Below are 18,192 nucleotides of genomic sequence, written 5' to 3'. Positions count from 1 at the left end.
CATTTTAAACCGTGATTAATGTATGACGTGCGGAAGTGGCTATTTTCGCTCATTAGTTTGTCTCACTGTTTTGGGGCTGAAAGTCACGACAGACGAGTCCTGTTTTTATTCCACTTATTTTTTTAAAATATCTTTTTCTGACGCTCTTGTGTGGGAAATGCTGTTTTGCTTGGAAGTTATTCGAAGCTTGTGTTGTTCAAATTGAAAACAATTATCTGTGTAGGTTTGCATTTTTCTGATGCAAATCGTACCTTAACTGCTGCAAATGATTGTTTTCTTGATAAAAACGAGTTACCGTGGGTTGACTTCGAATAAGTACATATAAAGTATCAAAAAACATAACAAGAGGGTCTTTTGAATGACTCTTTCGGAGCTGACTAAAAAACGGGAGCGTGGAAAGGACAAAAAACCTCTTGCTCTCGCGTTTTGCTGTATTGTGGGTAACTGGGAGATTAAGGTATTTCCTGCTCATCGCTTTGGCGCCCCCTCTCGCGCAGCGCCTCTATGTGCCGCATATAGTGCATACCAAGGACACCTGAACTGATAAAGCTTGGATCGTCTATTAGAGCAATTAATAGCTGAGCAGTGTGCCGAAGACATGTTTACAATGCAACGTTTCTGGATTCTGCTCACCATCATGGCGGCCATATCCGCGCAGGGCGTACAACGGAAGTGTAAGTCGACGATGTGCGACGATGCAAGATAATGTTGAACTTATTTGTGCGTGGATAAAGTACCCTATTTGATGGATTGTTGATGAGATTTCTATCAGTGTGTTGTCAAGCAATTTACTTATAACTTTTTCTGTATTATTCCTCAGCAATATATTGCTGTCATCTATAATTCGGCGTCTGCCGTTGCGTGAACGGTGTGACGTTAATGAAGTTGCCTCAATGTTTACATTTTCCAGGCGTGTCCCTGTTGTCCAGCGTGTTTTGCATAAGTGTAGATTTTAAAGATGGCAAGCAAATGTTTTGCCTCAATTTTTTTTTTTTGCCTAGGATGAGTTGATTATAAGTCTTCAGACATTTTAAAATCTCCAGGTGCTTGTTGCTGCCAAGCATTTTTTGCTGTCGTATAAACCGGGTTTTTAGTTTTTTTTGTTGTGAGGCAATTCCCTCCGCAGTTCCCATTTTCATGAACATTTTCGAGTTCCAACAATATTTTAACTTTGGTTTTTAGTATAAAATTGACTTGTTGCTCATTGGAAACTTGAGCAATCTTGAGCTTTTTGAACAATCTCCACATGCAAGAACAAGGCGTGTGCTGCATTTTTGCATTGGCTTCACTAGACGTCTAGCTACCCTTATTTGCCCCCCCCCCCCGCTTGAGCCAGCAACAAGTGTGGATGTGACTTCACGTGCAACCCAGCAATAGAGAACATCTCCTCAAGCAAGTTGAAGTTTGCCTCTGACTACTTTCTGTGCAAGCGTTCCCTGCTGGAAAAAAAACAGTATAGACCAACATAGACCAGCATATGTTTTGTTTTCGTGCTAATACCCGCATGGTGCATAAACATAGACCAGCACTGACCAGCTAGACCAGCTAAACCAGCACCAAACCGGCATAATTTCCATGCTGGTCTATGCTGTTTTTTTCAGCAGGGTTACTAATTAATGTAGAGCAAATAAGATGGATTTTTAAAAAATGAATAGACAACCCAATATTTTATTTAGTTTATAAGCACAAAATGGTTGGTTCCCCCTCCCCAAACAAAAAATAAAGTTTTGATCCAAAATCCACGACTATGCGGGGATCCACAGTGTACTGTTAGCATAGCATCTTTCCACCCAGAGTGTCAATCAAGCCAGAACCGCCACTGGCTACAGTTCCTCGAATACTTCCAGTTTAGCATTTCCAGTTATGACTATGCGTGTCTATCCATCTACAGTATTTAAACATAAATAGGCCAGGCACAAAAATGCATTTTTAGAATTTTATTCTCAGCTTTCATTTATCAGCCATAAACACACTGCAGCCATTTTGCTTTATCTTTTTGAGTTTTGAACAGCAATACATGCCCTTATAGATATCTATACATATGCATCATGTGAGTATATAACTGTCAGCATCACAGAAAAAGGGGCGCTCATTTTTTTCAAAATGAAAAATATATACCTGTCACAGTGAACTTCCACAAAGTATGATTTCATCCTCCCCCTAAATCGCAACGCAAACAGTGATGGTGACATAAATACATTACATGATTGAGTTACATACAGGGAATAATGGTTTATGGAAGCACTCAACCTGTCTCCTTTCGCTCGTGTCGCTATCTTACAAGTACTCAATTTGTACTGCCAAAATAAAATTACACAAAAGATTCACTTTACTTTATCACAGCCGGTGCACAAAAAAGCATGGAGGTGTTCCATCCTGACATTCAGGAGTGCAGATACGGTTTTGTGTAAATAAATGTTTCTATAGTTTGCGTACATAAATCAGTGCATACTCTTCCTCGCTCCAAAAAAAAAAAACTTTCACTCACAATCACACACTCAACACATGTTAATAATAATAAATAATTCATAAACATGATCATTTTACCTATTTCAATGGCAAAATGTGAATCATTTTACAATAAATAACAACAAATGGAAGCTGACTCAAATGAGGGGTACAGTGGGAGTCCAATTCGGTCCCTTGAGGGCAATAATGTACCCCAAATGGGCTAATTATTGGACACCACGGTCAAGTTTATACCATTGTACCTTGTTCTCATAATGTATACTATCTAGACACTAGAAAATCTCTCAAATAAAACATACAATGTGTTTAAAATAATCTCAGACAAAGCAGACGCTAATTGGGTCATGCATGGACCAACAACATGTAAGACTAACAGTACAGTGCAATACTCACTCACACAGTCACCGTTCACACAATAAGAGCCATGATCAATCATTTAGGACTCAGTGCCAAGAAAAGTCGTCTGTTTAAGTACAACACACAGAAAGGGGTAAAAAAAAAAAAAAAAAGAAGATGAGTGGGGTAAATGGACAAAACTACAAAGCAAAAGATCATACTGATCAATGTTGATTAGTCATGCCTGCTCTACTTCACATGACTGATTAATCATTCCTAGGCTACAGATGTCGGTATTGTCTAGATTAGATTAAATTGTTGTATATCAGAATGCCCAAAAGACAGATTACACATAGCCTACACAGAAACACAACAGCAGCAGCAGTTAAATAAATACACTCGTGTTTACTCAGGCTGTAGTACAGTGAATATTCTTTGCAAAGGTTATCCCACAAAGTCTGGCTGTGCGAGGCAGTTTAGCATGACGTCCCAAGAGCCCTCCCTGGAGAGTATTTCACAGGTGAAATGTTCCTTACCCTCAGGAGGTTTGGGATAAATCTGAATAGCATTTCTTTTATATATATATATTTTTGTTGAAGAATAATGAAAAGACGTTGTTGACATGAAACCTAAGATTGATCAGGAAAAAGTTATTCTTTGGTCACAAAACAAGGCAAAAATAATGAAATTCATGAATACACAATGCCAGCAAGGAAAGGAAATGTCTCATTGTGGACAATTTTTATCTTAATTAAATGGGAAGACTGGTAGCTTGTAGGTGCACGCTGAGATTACATGTGGCAAATGCATAGGATAAGTAGTGGGGGACCTTAAAATAGTAGGGGAGTGCGTTACACATTCGTCTACTGTTCCTCTTCCTCATTTTCATCACCATCATGGTCCTCCTGTTCTTCTTTGTAGTAGTGATGAAAGAGCTGGTGCAGGTGCTGCTGGAGTTCGTGGGGTTTGGAACCTTTGGTAGGGGTGTCCACTTGCTCGAGAAGGACCTGTTTGGGATGCCCAGCTCCTTGCACCACTGTCTGTCTGAGGGTCTGACCTTTACGCATGTGGGCCCTGCGCATGTAGAAGACCAAAAACAGGGGAGTCAACATCCTTGGACACAAAATGAATTCCCTCAATAATTCCATGTGGATTCTGTCATGCAAGCTCTAAGGCTGAACATGCAAACTCCACATAGACGTGCGCCAATGGAAATTGAACCCAGATCTTTTGACTGTGAGGCAGACGTGCTAACCATTATAATTGAGAACCCTAAAGCCGGTTGACACACTACTGCAGAGCAATCCGGAGATACCATGCAGATCTGTATCATGTTAATCTAATCCTAACCTAACTTCTTATGTCATCCCCAAGAGTAGTATCTGGACATCATTGTGTATTCATAAAGACACAACTATAGATGTCTCCAATTAATTTTATGTTGAATGTATTGCATGTAGTCTGCAGCATGATTCATGTGACGGTATCATACAATTGTTAGTAATAAAGTTACAGAATAGCAATCATTAGACAGCACACAAAACCACATGCACTCCACACCTTCTGACCACTGTTCCATCCTCTTTGACGGTCTCACTTTCTACCACATGAGGAAGCTCTGCTCTGGTTAAACCACCTATATAATCTAAAGCCTGGTAGTATTGAAGGAAACCATAAATCACTAACAAAGCTGTGAAACCAAAACTAGATGATTTGTTTAAATACAGTATATCGAAGAGAACGTGAAAACCACAAAAGCGTGTCTTGGTTTTACAAAAAATGGGGAGAATATGAGAATACAAACCTGTTTGAAGTCCTCTTGGGCTGACGGGAGGTCAGAAGCCAACGACATGTCTCCTTTGTGTGTCACTGTTCTTTTACCTTCTACTACTGTGGTTCTTTCTGCCAGACTGACTTTACGGACCTCCGATGTCTCTTGTTGGGATGTTGAGAAACCCTCACGTTCAGAAAATGTTACCTAGGCAACAAACAATGCATCTGGAGATTTTATCACCGTAAAATGACAAAATGGTTGTTTTCCGACATAAAGGGAATTAGAAGACTATCATTATAAACACAAATTTACCTCTGTATGGTCTCCCTCACTCTTTAGTACAGTGCGCTTCACCACTTTGGAGTAGCTGTCTCCCTCTGCAACACTGATGGACCCCTGTGGGGTTCCCTCTATTGAGACCTCCTCACGCTCCACACCATCCGAAGAAACACACTTGCGAATAATTTTTCTCGAAATCTGATGAAAATGTTGTATTAAAAAAACATAATTTAAGTCCAGAGGGCAATATTTGCAATATGCAGTGATAACAAAAACACTTGAAGCACACATATGCTACCTTTCTGACAACAATGTGGCCATTTTCATCTTTGTACTTTTCCTCTGTCACAGACTGGCTTGGAAGTTCAGGCATTTCATCAGCCTGTGATGGAAACAAGACAAACTATTAGGAATATTAGGGATGTTAAATTCTTTACTATTAAAGCTTGGGAGAAAAGGGGAAATATACTTCAGGTAGCAATAATGACAAACCAGGGCAATATTAAAGAACAAACACATTCTTTGTGTTTGTACGTGTGCAAATCAAGAACAATTTACAGAGAAACATAATATCAACTTTTATACCTGCATATTTGATCTACTTTGATTAGTCTAAAAATGTTAGATGGCAATTGAAAGTTCACTTTCAGCACCTAGTACAGTTAAAATCACACCCGTCATGCTCCATCCACCATCAATCATGTTGGGGTGGATACCTGAATGACAACTCTCCTTCGCACAATTCTGGTACTCAAAAATTCATCATCTGAACTTTCTGACATTGAGCTGAGCTCTGCGTTGATCTCCTGATCAAGTAAAATAAAATCCATCACGATTAAATGAAACAACATAATCTGAATGAATACAATATTGGAAGCAAAGCAAGCAATCAACAGAGTGATATGATGTACTTTTCAGGGATTTGTTACAATTCATATCTTACCCTGGACGGTTCATCATAACAGTCTGTAACTTTGATTAAATTACAGAAAAGACCATGCTGATATTTACTAAATACTTAATGATCTGACAGGCAATTAAATGAAAGATGTAGCTGTAGTTTTATATGACAATTACACATGCGTAGTTAGGACTGGTGAAATGATAAATAAAAATAAGGGTTATGAGGATTCCATCCATTGGCCAGAGGGTTAGCAGTCACGCCTTAAGAAGCAAATATAATATTAGGTTAAGCGGAGCCTCAGGAAAAGCTTGCAAGGCCATGACGGTCAACTAAATTTGGCCTTACCCTTGTCAGAGTATTTGTATCATCATATATTCCCATTTCAGAGCTGGGCAGCTCACACAAAGTGAATTCTTCTGCCTCTGCTTGGAATATGTCTTCACTCTTGTTGGGTACAGTACGGGAAGCCTCTTGGACAACAGGGGCATCCTCCCAGTCTTCACTTCCAGAGGACAGCAACACATGTCTGTACATATGTTCTTTCTTTCCATGATGACTGAGATAAACCCCAGGCTGACCTTTACTTGGGATTGATCTGAACTCTGGTTCATTGGGCTCAGTCTCTGCAAAATCCGACGCAGCTTGCTTGCAGTCAAAGAAAGGCTCTAGATCGGAATATTCATAGGCTTGGCCATATGTACCACTATGGACAGCATCTTCATATTCTGGTGGTATTTGAATAAAGGTGGTTGTGGCAGAAGCACTCTCTGTATAGCCATGAAATACGGCGCACTCCTCATCAGAGGTTGATGACGGCAGTTCAGTGTTGGGTTTAACTAAACTGGGCTGAGAATCAGGTACCTTGTAGTCCACTGGAGTCAGATATTGTGGATGTGGATGTTCAAAACCAGCCATTGAATTATTTACATCTGAGGAATCATCAGTCAGCATCAGTTCCCCAAATCTTAACTTTCTTTCTGATGTTTCCAGATATTGCATACTAGACCTTGGAATAATCTCATCTGTGGGTGCTTCAGACCTTGATGAGGAAAGGCATGCCATCTGTTGCTCATAGTTAAACTGTCTTGCAGAACTAACTGTCTCTAAATGCTGCACACGTGGACTAATGCCATCTGAGGACATCTTAGACATCACTGGCGTGGGGCACGGTATCAGTTCCTCAAAGCTAAACTCTCTTTCAGAAGTTGGTGGTGCTGTTTCCACCATCAAATTAGATGGCGAGTCAGGGGAATAATCTTCATTGTGAATATTTGAGGTTTCCTTGCATGAATTTGTGGTTTCATCTTGGAAACATTCCCTTGATGTTTCCTCCCTTTCTCCAGACAGCAAAATAGATTCATGCCCTTGACTTCGGCCGGTATCGCTTAATAAATGTTCCTCCCACTCCTGACTTTGAGTCTCTTCAGAAACTATGGGAAAATATGCTGTAGGTAATGATTTTGTTCGACTTTCATTATATTTGATGGTCTGAACTACACCTGAAGCAACATTTGAAGTCAGTGATTGCTCCCAAATTTCACAGCCTTTCTGGTGAGATTCCAGATTTGAGAGAGCCTTATAGGGTGATACTGGATCTTTGTCACTGCCAGGTCTTGACTGTATAATTGTGAGATCAGGAGCAGTTGGGACTTCTACAGGTTGAGCAGATGACTGGAAATGTGTAGGCCATGACATTGTTGCATTTGGCTGGTTTGTGTCTTCTTCTAGGTGTACACTTAGAGTCCTGCTTTCCCCTGTGGGGCATCCAGCTTCAGGTTGCAGGTCTTTAAAGTCATCAATCTGATCAATGTCAGAGCTTTCGTTGTTGGGTTCTGACAGAGGTGGACAAAATGCCTCAGATCCAAACTTGTCTTTCATCTCTTCTAGATCCGACAACAGTTGGTCAAGCTGTGGGGACCCAGAACTGGGTGCAGTTGGCGTGACATTTGATGACGTGGTAATTTCGTCCTCACCGCTGTCTTCAGCTGAGTCTTTCATCATAGAGCCAAACTCTTCGCTATGTTCGGAGAACAGCAGATCTTCTTTGTCATGCCCTGCGTTACTGGTTAGTGTGATCTCAGATTGTGTTTTACTTGGATAGAAAGTAACTGCAATGGGTAATTCTATATTTTCAGAGAAAAGCGCGTTTGTGTTACGATGCATTGATGGTATCTCAGTTACAAAGTGCTCTAAACCATGATCTTTTTGTTCTGTAGGTTCGGAAAGATTTGCCTTGGACGATGCTGTTGATACCTGCAGGAAATGATGGAATGGGACAAAATGAAAATGATTTATAATTGATGAAGAATGAGTCAAATGAAGCATGCATTTTGTTAAGGCCAGGTGTCCGAGCACTGTTTCTGATGCAGAAATTCACTTATAGCCCGCCACCATTTACTCTATGTCATTCTAGTGACCCCTAGAAAACAATTTACATCATATTGATGAGTGACAGAGAAATTTCAATTGATTGTCAATAGCACACTGGATATGAATATGCCATTGAAAATACAATGACACTTTACAAAAGGACAGGGCACAAAGTGAACTTTGTGTATTTTATGTTGAATGATAGTGGACGTGCATCTTTTATGATGAGGGAATGGCTGACGTGTTTTCATATTAATTATAAAAGTAGCTGTACCACTTTTGTACATCATCATTACTTCTGATGTAATGTGAACACACCACGGCAGATTGTGTGCAGTTAGTGAAAGCTTTAGGCAAAGAGTGCCCACATTATGTGCTGCCATAACTATTAAATATGTCAAGCAACACTGCATTCTCTGGTGAGCAAAACTTTCTGCTGTCTTACCGGCAGAAAGGACCTTTTACTCTTGTCCATTGTCACTGACTGTCTTTTCATGTCCTTGCCCAACAACTCTTGGCTGCGTGTCATCATTAATGGGGATTTGGGGTCAGTACCCTTAAGTTCATGCGCATGTGGTCTGTGTGCCTTTGTTTGTTCACAGAAGGCCTCTTCCCTTTTGACAGCATCATGAAAGTCCATGTTTCCTTCAACAGATGGCGTGTGACTCAACTGTAGTTGGCGATGACCGTATGTTGTGGCCTCATCAAGTCCAGGTTTTTCAAAGCATTTATGAAACACAGTATGATCTAACACAAATTTATCACTTTCATATTTCCCCTTAAACACTGGATCACGTACATGTGCTACTAATCTCCTGTAGACTGGTTTGTATACAAGGCTCGGGTCTGAACGTTCAACTGAATCTTCACCTGTACACACAATTTCAAAGGAAGATCTTGAATTAGATGAGCATGAGTCATGAAATGGCTGATATGGAATGTTTTGATGGAAAACTGTGGTTTGGCTCTCACTGTCATGTACAATGGATTTGGAAGAATCTGATTTGATCTTATCTTGACATTCACCCGTGCAAGTTCGATCCAAAACATTTGAATCACTCGAAACAGAGGCATTATCTGACAATTTACTACATATGGGTAGCATATAATCTGATTGTGAAAACGAGTCATTGAATTCACTATCAATAGCAGGTTGGAAAGAATCAGCAGATTTTACATATGAAGACATATGAAAAATGTGAGAATCTGTATGACATTCTGGTAAAACTGATTTGTCAACAGGACAAATGAAGCAGTGATCTGGAGGTTTAGCATCCAAAATAAGATCACAGCATGGGGATAATTCATGTGATAAATTGCAAAAGGAACATTTTCCCTTATATAAGGGATCAAACAAAGTTGATATTAACTTATTATGGTAAAATTTGTGTTTTATACATGCAAGGGACAATGATGACACGTCTGTAGACGTCATTTGTCTTACACAAGAGTCATTTACTATAGCTGTATTTTCTGTCAAAAGTGACTCTGGCAATTCTGTCTTGCAATCAAAGAGATTCTTTAGACGTGTTTTTGAATAGTCAACATCAGACACTGTTGACTGTATAACTGGCCTATCGCCTGGGTAGCTTAAGTAAAAATAAAGATTATTTTGGTTTTCACCAAATGTTTCAGGAGCGATTAAGTCCTTCTCCACTGATACCACGGACTCTGGGGAGGATGCTCTGAACTCTAACAACCAGCCCGGAAGAAGTGATGTATCCACATTCGAGGAAATAGAATCTGGAGACAAAGCCCTGCTGCTAAATCGGGTATCAAGGGCTATGTCTGATGAAACAGACTGTGGTGACACAGGTCGAGCCTCATCAAAAAGATTGGTGAGACACAAATCCATCTCTTCCCAAACAGAAGCAATGGATTCCGGTGTGTACGAACTTTGGTTGAAATAGTGGTCACAGTGCTGAACTTGCGCAACATAAAATTGAGGAACAGGGGAGTCAGGTGAAAGGACACTGCATTCACATCGAGAAACTACAGACTCTGGAGAATGAGGTCTCACCTCTGTGATTAATTCCTCCGAAGAGTAGTCAGACAACTCATCGAAGGAGTCTGATGATAGCAAAATAGGCTGAGACTCAAATGTCTTGACTTCAGAAATGGAATCTGCTTGCTTTTCATATGCAATGCCGCGCACGGCATGAGCATAGCTGGCACATGACTGAGGTTGGCATGCACTTACTATGACTTGATTTGTTGACACTGTGCTTTCTGACAAAACCGACTCTAGTGAGTCTGGCCTGCTGTCATCAAAAAGATCCTTGAGACATAATTCGAAATAATCAACGTCAGACAGTGAAGACAGAGGTGTAGCTGGCCTATCTTCAGAGTAGCTTAAATAGTAATTACAATGCTGGTTTTGGTTTTCATCAAAAGTGTCAGAAGAAAATACCGCCTTCTCAACTGATACCACTGACTCTGGGGAGGATGCTCTGAAGTCCAACAACCAGTCCTGAAGGCGCGGAATATCCAGATCGCAAGAAACTGAATCTGGAGACAACGCCCTGCTACTCAATAAGGTATCAAGGGCCATGTCTGATGAAACAGACTGTGGCGACAGTGGTCTGGCCTCATCAAAAAGATGGGTGAGACACAAATCCTTCTCTTCCCAATCAGAGGCAATGGATTCTGGTGTGTACGACCTTTGGCTGACACATTGGTCATGATGTTCAATTTGGGCAACATCAAAATGAGGAACAGGCGAGTCAAGAGAAAGAACACTGCATTCACATGTAGACAATGCAGACTCTGGCGAATGAGGTCTCAACTCTGTGATCAATTCATCCAAAGAGTAGTCAGACAACTCATCGAAGGAGTCCGATGATAGCATAATAGGCTGAGGCTCAAATGTCTTGACTTCAGAAATGGAATCTGCTTGCTTTTCATGTGCAATGCCGCGCACGATATCTGCATAGGTGAGGGGTCTTGCACACGACTGAGGTTGGCATGCACTTACTGTGACTTGATTTGTTGACACTATGCTTTTTGACAAAACCGACTCTGGTGATTGTGGCCTGCTGTCATCAAAAAGATCCTTGAGACATAATTCGGAATACTCAACATCAGATACTGTTGACAGAGGTGTAGCTGGCCTATCTTCAGAGTAGTTTAAATAGTAATTACAATGCTGGTTTTTGTTTTCATCAAAAGTGTCAGAAGAAAATACCGCCTTCTCAACTGATACCACTGACTCTGGGAAGGATGCTCTGAAGTCTAATAACCAGTCCCGAAGGCGCGGAATATCCAGATCGCAGGAAACTAAATCTGGAGACAACGCCGTGCTACCAAATAAGGTATCAAGGGCCATGTCTGATGAAACAGACTGTGGCGACAGTGGTCTGGCCTCTTCAAAAAGATTTGTGAGACACAAATCCTTCTCTTCCCAATCAGAGGCAATGGATTCTGGTGTGTACGACCTTTGGCTGACACATTGGTCATGATGTTCAATTTGGGCAACATCAAAATGAGGAACAGGCGAGTCAAGAGAAAGAACACTGCATTCACATGTAGACAATGCAGACTCTGGCGAATGAGGTCTCAACTCTGTGATCAATTCATCCAAAGAGTAGTCAGACAACTCATCGAAGGAGTCCGATGATAGCATAATAGGCTGAGGCTCAAATGTCTTGACTTCAGAAACGGAATCTGCTTGCTTTTCATGTGCAATGCCGCGCACGATATCTGCATAGGTGAGGGGTCTTGCACACGACTGAGGTTGGCATGCACTTACTGTGACTTGATTTGTTGACACTATGCTTTTTGACAAAACCGACTCTGGTGATTGTGGCCTGCTGTCATCAAAAAGATCCTTGAGACATAATTCGGAATACTCAACATCAGATACTGTTGACAGAGGTGTAGCTGGCCTATCTTCAGAGTAGTTTAAATAGTAATTACAATGCTGGTTTTTGTTTTCATCAAAAGTGTCAGAAGAAAATACCGCCTTCTCAACTGATACCACTGACTCTGGGAAGGATGCTCTGAAGTCTAATAACCAGTCCCGAAGGCGCGGAATATCTAGATCGCAAGAAACTGAATCTGGAGACAACGCCCTGCTACTCAATAAGGTATCAAGGGCCATGTCTGATGAAACAGACTGTGGCGAAAGTGGTCTGGCCTCATCAAAAAGATGGGTGAGACACAAATCCTTCTCTTCCCAATCAGAGGCAATGGATTCTGGTGTGTACGACCTTTGGCTGACACATCGGTCATGATGTTCAATTTGGGCGACATCAAAATGAGGAACAGGGGAGTCAAGAGAAAGGACACTGCATTCATATCTAGACACTACCGACTCTGGCGAATGAGGTCTCAACTCTGTGATCAATTCATCCGAAGAGTAGTCAGACCACTCATCAAGGGAGTCCGATAATAGCATAATAGGCCGAGACTCAAACGTCTTGATTTTAGACATGGGATCTGCTTGTTTTTCTTGTGAAATGCCGCACACGACATCTGCATAGGTGAGAGGTCTTGCACACAACTGAGATTGGCATGCACTTATTGTGACTTCATTTACTGAAGATATATTTTCTGACAAAACCGACTCTGGTGAGTCTGGCCTGCTGTCATCAAAAAGATCCTTGAGACATAATTCGGAATAATCAACGTCAGACAGTGAAGACAGAGGTGTAGCTGGCCTATCTTCAGAGTAGCTTAAATAGTAATTACAATGCTGGTTTTGGTTTTCATCAAAAGTGTCAGAAGAAAATACGGCCTTCTCAACTGATACCACTGACTCTGGGGAGGATGCTCTGAAGTCTAACAACCAGTCCTGAAGGCGCGGAATATCCAGATCGCAAGAAACTGAATCTGGAGACAACACCCTGCTACTCAATAAGGTATCAAGGGCCATGTCTGATGAAACAGACTGTGGCGACAGTGGTCTGGCCTCATCAAAAAGATGGGTGAGACACAAATCCTTCTCTTCCCAATCAGAGGCAATGGATTCTGGTGTGTACGACCTTTGGCTGACACATCGGTCATGATGTTCAATTTGGGCGACATCAAAATGAGGAACAGGGGAGTCAAGAGAAAGGACACTGCATTCACATCTAGACACTACAGACTCTGGCGAATGAGGTATGAAATCTGTGATCAATTCATCCGAAGAGTAATCCGACAACTCATCGAAGGAGTCCGATGATAGCCTAATAGGCCAAGACTCAAATGTCTTGATTTCAGACATGGAATCTCCTTGTTTTTCTTGTGAAATGCCGCGCACGATATCTGCATAGGTGAGGGGTCTTGCACACGACTGAGGTTGGCATGCACTTACTGTGACTTGATTTGTTGACACTATGCTTTCTGACAAAACCGACTCTGGTGATTGTGGCCTGCTGTCATCAAAAAGATCCTTGAGACATAATTCGGAATACTCAACATCAGATACTGTTGACAGAGGTGTAGCTGGTCTATCTTCAGAGTAGTTTAAATAGTAATTACAATGCTGGTTTTTGTTTTCATCAAAAGTGTCAGAAGAAAATATCGCCTTCTCAACTGATACCACGGACTCTGGGGAGGATGCTCTGAAGTCTAATAACCAGTCCCGAAGGCGCGGAATATCCAGATCGCAGGAAACTGAATCTGGAGACAACGCCCTGCTACTAAATAAGGTATCAAGGGCCATGTCTGATGAAACAGACTGTGGCGACAGTGGTCTGGCCTCTTCAAAAAGATTTGTGAGACACAAATCCTTCTCTTCCCAATCAGAGGCAATGGATTCTGGTGTGTACGACCTTTGGCTGACACATCGGTCATGATGTTCAATTTGGGCGACATCAAAATAAGGAACAGGCGAGTCAAGAGAAAGAACACTGCATTCACATGTAGACAATGCAGACTCTGGCGAATGAGGTCTCAACTCTGTGATCAATTCATCCAAAGAGTAGTCAGACAACTCATCGAAGGAGTCCGATGATAGCATAATAGGCTGATTCTCAAATGTCTTGACTTCAGAAATGGAATCCGCTTGCTTTTCATGTGCAATGCCGCGCACGACATCTGCGTATGTGAGAGGTCTTGCACATGACTGAGGTTGACATTCACTTACTGTGACTTGATTTGTTGACACTATGCTTTCTGACAAAACCGACTCTGGTGAATCTGGTCTGCTGTCATCAAAAAGATCCTTGAGACATAATTCAGAATAATCAACATCAGACAGTGAAGACAGAGGTGTAACTGGCCTATCTTCAGAGTAGTTTAAATAGTAATTACAATGGTGCATTTGGTTTTCATCAAAAGTGTCAGAAGAAAATACGGCCTTCTCAACTGATACCACGGACTCTGGGGAGGATGCTCTGAGGTCTAATAACCAGTCCCAAAGGCGCGGAATATCCAGATCGCAGGAAACTGAATCTGGAGACAACGCCCTGCTACTAAATAAGGTATCAAGGGCCATGTCTGATGAAACAGACTGTGGCGACAGTGGTCTGGCCTCATCAAAAAGATCGGTTAGAGACAAATCCTTCTCTTCCCAATCAGAGGCAATGGATTCTGGTGTGTACGACCTTTGGCTGGCACATTGGTTATGATGTTCAATTTGGGCGACATCACAATGAGGAATAGGGGAGTCAAGAGAAAGGACACTGCATTCACATCTTGACACTACAGACTCTGGCGAATGAGGTCTGAAATCTGTGATCAATTCATCCGAAGAGTAATCCGACAACTCATCGAAGGAGTCCGATGATAGCCTAATAGGCCAAGACTCAAATGTCTTGACTTCAGAAATGGAATCCGCTTGCTTTTCATGTGCAATGCCGCGCACGACATCTGCGTATGTGAGAGGTCTTGCACATGACTGAGGTTGGCATTCATTTACTGTGACTTCATTTACTGAAGATATATTTTCTGACAAAACCGACTCTGGTGAGTCTGGCCTGCTGTCATCAAAAAGATCCTTGAGACATAATTCGGAATAATCAACGTCAGACAGTGAAGACAGAGGTGTAGCTGGCCTATCTTCAGAGTAGCTTAAATAGTAATTACAATGCTGGTTTTGGTTTTCATCAAAAGTGTCAGAAGAAAATACGGCCTTCTCAACTGATACCACTGACTCTGGGGAGGATGCTCTGAAGTCTAATAACAAGTCCTGAAGGCGCGGAATATCCAGATCGCAAGAAACTGAATCTGGAGACAATGCCCTGCTACTCAATAAGGTATCAAGGGCCATGTCTGATGAAACAGACTGTGGCGACAGTGGTCTGGCCTCATCAAAAAGATGGGTGAGACACAAATCCTTCTCTTCCCAATCAGAGGCAATGGATTCTGGTGTGTATGACCTTTGGCTGACACATTGGTCATGATGTTCAATTTGGGCGACATCAAAATGAGGAACAGGGGAGTCAAGAGAAAGGACACTGCATTCACATCTAGACACTACAGACTCTGGCGAATGAGGTCTGAAATCTGTGATCAATTCATCCGAAGAGTAATCCGACAACTCATCGAAGGAGTCCGATGATAGCCTAATAGGCCAAGACTCAAATGTCTTGACTTCAGAAATGGAATCTGCTTGCTTTTCATGTGAAATGCCGCGCACGACATCTGCGTATGTGAGAGGTCTTGCACATGACTGAGGTTGGCATGCACTTACTGTGACTTGATTTGTTGACACTATGCTTTCTGACAAAACCGACTCTGGTGAGTCTGGTCTGCTGTCATCAAAAAGATCCTTGAGACATAATTCGTAATACTCAACATCAGATACTGTTGACAGAGCTGTAGCTGGCCTATCTTCAGAGTAGTCTAAATAGTAATTACAATGCTGGTTTTTGTTTTCATCAAAAGTGTCAAAAGAAAATACGGCCTTCTCAACTGATACCATGGACTCTGGGGAGGATGCTCTGAGGTCTAATAACCAGTCCCGAAGGCGCGGAATATCAAAATCACAGGAAACTGAATCTGGAGACAACGCCCTGCTACTAAATAAGGTATGAAGGGCCATGTCTGATAAAACAAACTGTGGCGACAGTGGTCTGGCCTCTTCAAAAAGATTGGTGAGACACAAATCCTTCTCTTCCCAATCAGAGGCAATGGATTCTGGTGTGTACGACATTTGGCTGACACATTGGTTCTGATGTTCCATTTGGGCGACATCAAAATGAGGAACAGGGGAGTCAAGAGAAAGGACATTGCATTCACATCTTGACACTACAGACTCTGGCGAATGAGGTATGAAATCTGTGATCAATTCATCCGAAGAGTAATCCGACAACTCATCGAAGGAGTCCGATGATAGCCTAATAGGCCAAGACTCAAATGTCTTGATTTCAGACATGGAATCTCCTTGTTTTTGTTGTGAAATGCCGCGCACGATATCTGCATAGGTGAGGGGTCTTGCACACGACTGAGGTTGGCATGCACTTACTGTGACTTGATTTGTTGACACTATGCTTTCTGACAAAACCGACTCTGGTGATTGTGGCCTGCTGTCATCAAAAAGATCCTTGAGACATAATTCGGAATACTCAACATCAGATACTGTTGACAGAGCTGTAGCTGACCTATCTTCAGAGTAGTTTAAATAGTAATTACAATGCTGGTTTTTGTTTTCATCAAAAGTGTCAGAAGAAAATATCGCCTTCTCAACTGATACCACGGACTCTGGGGAGGATGCTCTGAAGTCTAATAACCAGTCCCGAAGGCGCGGAATATCCAGATCGCAGGAAACTGAATCTGGAGACAACGCCCTGCTACTAAATAAGGTATCAAGGGCCATGTCTGATGAAACAGACTGTGGCGACAGTGGTCTGGCCTCTTCAAAAAGATTTGTGAGACACAAATCCTTCTCTTCCCAATCAGAGGCAATGGATTCTGGTGTGTACGACCTTTGGCTGACACATCGGTCATGATGTTCCATTTGGGCGACATCAAAATGAGGAACAGGCGAGTCAAGAGAAAGAACACTGCATTCACATGTAGACAATGCAGACTCTGGCGAATGAGGTCTCAACTCTGTGATCAATTCATCCAAAGAGTAGTCAGACAACTCATCGAAGGAGTCCGATGATAGCATAATAGGCTGATTCTCAAATGTCTTGACTTCAGAAATGGAATCCGCTTGCTTTTCATGTGCAATGCCGCGCACGACATCTGCGTATGTGAGAGGTCTTGCACATGACTGAGGTTGGCATTCACTTACTGTGACTTGATTTGTTGACACTATGCTTTCTGACAAAACCGACTCTGGTGAGTCTGGTCTGCTGTCATCAAAAAGATCCTTGAGACATAATTTGGAATACTCAACATCAGATACTGTTGACAGAGCTGTAGCTGGCCTATCTTCAGAGTAGTTTAAATAGTAATTACAATGGTGCATTTGGTTTTCATCAAAAGTGTCAGAAGAAAATACGGCCTTCTCAACTGATACCACGGACTCTGGGGAGGATGCTCTGAGGTCTAATAACCAGTCCCGAAGGCGCGGAATATCCAGATCGCAGGAAACTGAATCTGGAGACAACGCCGTGCTACCAAATAAGGTATCAAGGGCCATGTCCGATGAAACAGACTGTGGCGACAGTGGTCTGGCCTCGTCAAAAAGATTGGTGAGACACAAATCCTTCTCTTCCCAATCAGAGGCAATGGATTCTGGTGTGTACGACCTTTGGCTGACACATCGGTCATGATGTTCAATTTGGGCGACATCAAAATGAGGAACAGGGGAGTCAAGAGAAAGGACACTGCATTCACATCTAGACACTACCGACTCTGGCGAATGAGGTTTCAACTCTGTGATCAATTCATCTGAAGAGTAGTCAGACCACTCATCAAGGGAGTCCGATAATAGCATAATAGGCCGAGACTCAAACGTCTTGATTTTAGACATGGGATCTGCTTGTTTTTCTTGTGAAATGCCGCGCACGACATCTGCATAGGTGAGAGGTCTTGCATACAACTGAGGTTGGCATGCACTTATTGTGACTTCATTTACTGAATATATATTTTCTGACAAAACCGATTCTGGTGAGTCTGGCCTGCTGTCATCAAAAAGATCCTTGAGACATAATTCGGAATAATCAACGTCATTCAGTGAAGA

General features: G+C 42.0%; 1 protein-coding gene across 7 annotated transcripts in view; it reads right to left on the bottom strand.

The window, feature by feature from the left end:
- Positions 1 to 1,922: 1,922 nt before the first annotated feature.
- The window catches only part of LOC129182783 (ankyrin-2-like), a 104,857-nt gene continuing 88,587 nt past the window's right edge, over positions 1,923 to 18,192 (bottom strand). For all 7 annotated transcript variants that reach the window (XM_054779295.1, XM_054779289.1, XM_054779291.1 and 4 more), the window contains 4 exons: positions 5,157 to 5,240; positions 4,892 to 5,056; positions 4,610 to 4,783; positions 1,923 to 3,879 (listed from right to left, as the gene is read on the bottom strand). In XM_054779295.1, the coding sequence (XP_054635270.1) occupies positions 3,865 to 3,879; positions 4,610 to 4,783; positions 4,892 to 5,056; positions 5,157 to 5,240 (438 nt within the window). In that variant the 3' untranslated portion in view covers positions 1,923 to 3,864. The remainder of the gene's footprint in view (positions 3,880 to 4,609; positions 4,784 to 4,891; positions 5,057 to 5,156; positions 5,241 to 18,192) is intronic.

The sequence above is a fragment of the Dunckerocampus dactyliophorus genome, chromosome 6, assembly GCF_027744805.1.
Source record: "Dunckerocampus dactyliophorus isolate RoL2022-P2 chromosome 6, RoL_Ddac_1.1, whole genome shotgun sequence".
NCBI lineage: Eukaryota > Metazoa > Chordata > Actinopteri > Syngnathiformes > Syngnathidae > Dunckerocampus > Dunckerocampus dactyliophorus.
Note: the sequence above shows the minus strand (reverse complement) of the source record. Positions and strands in the feature narration are given on the sequence as shown.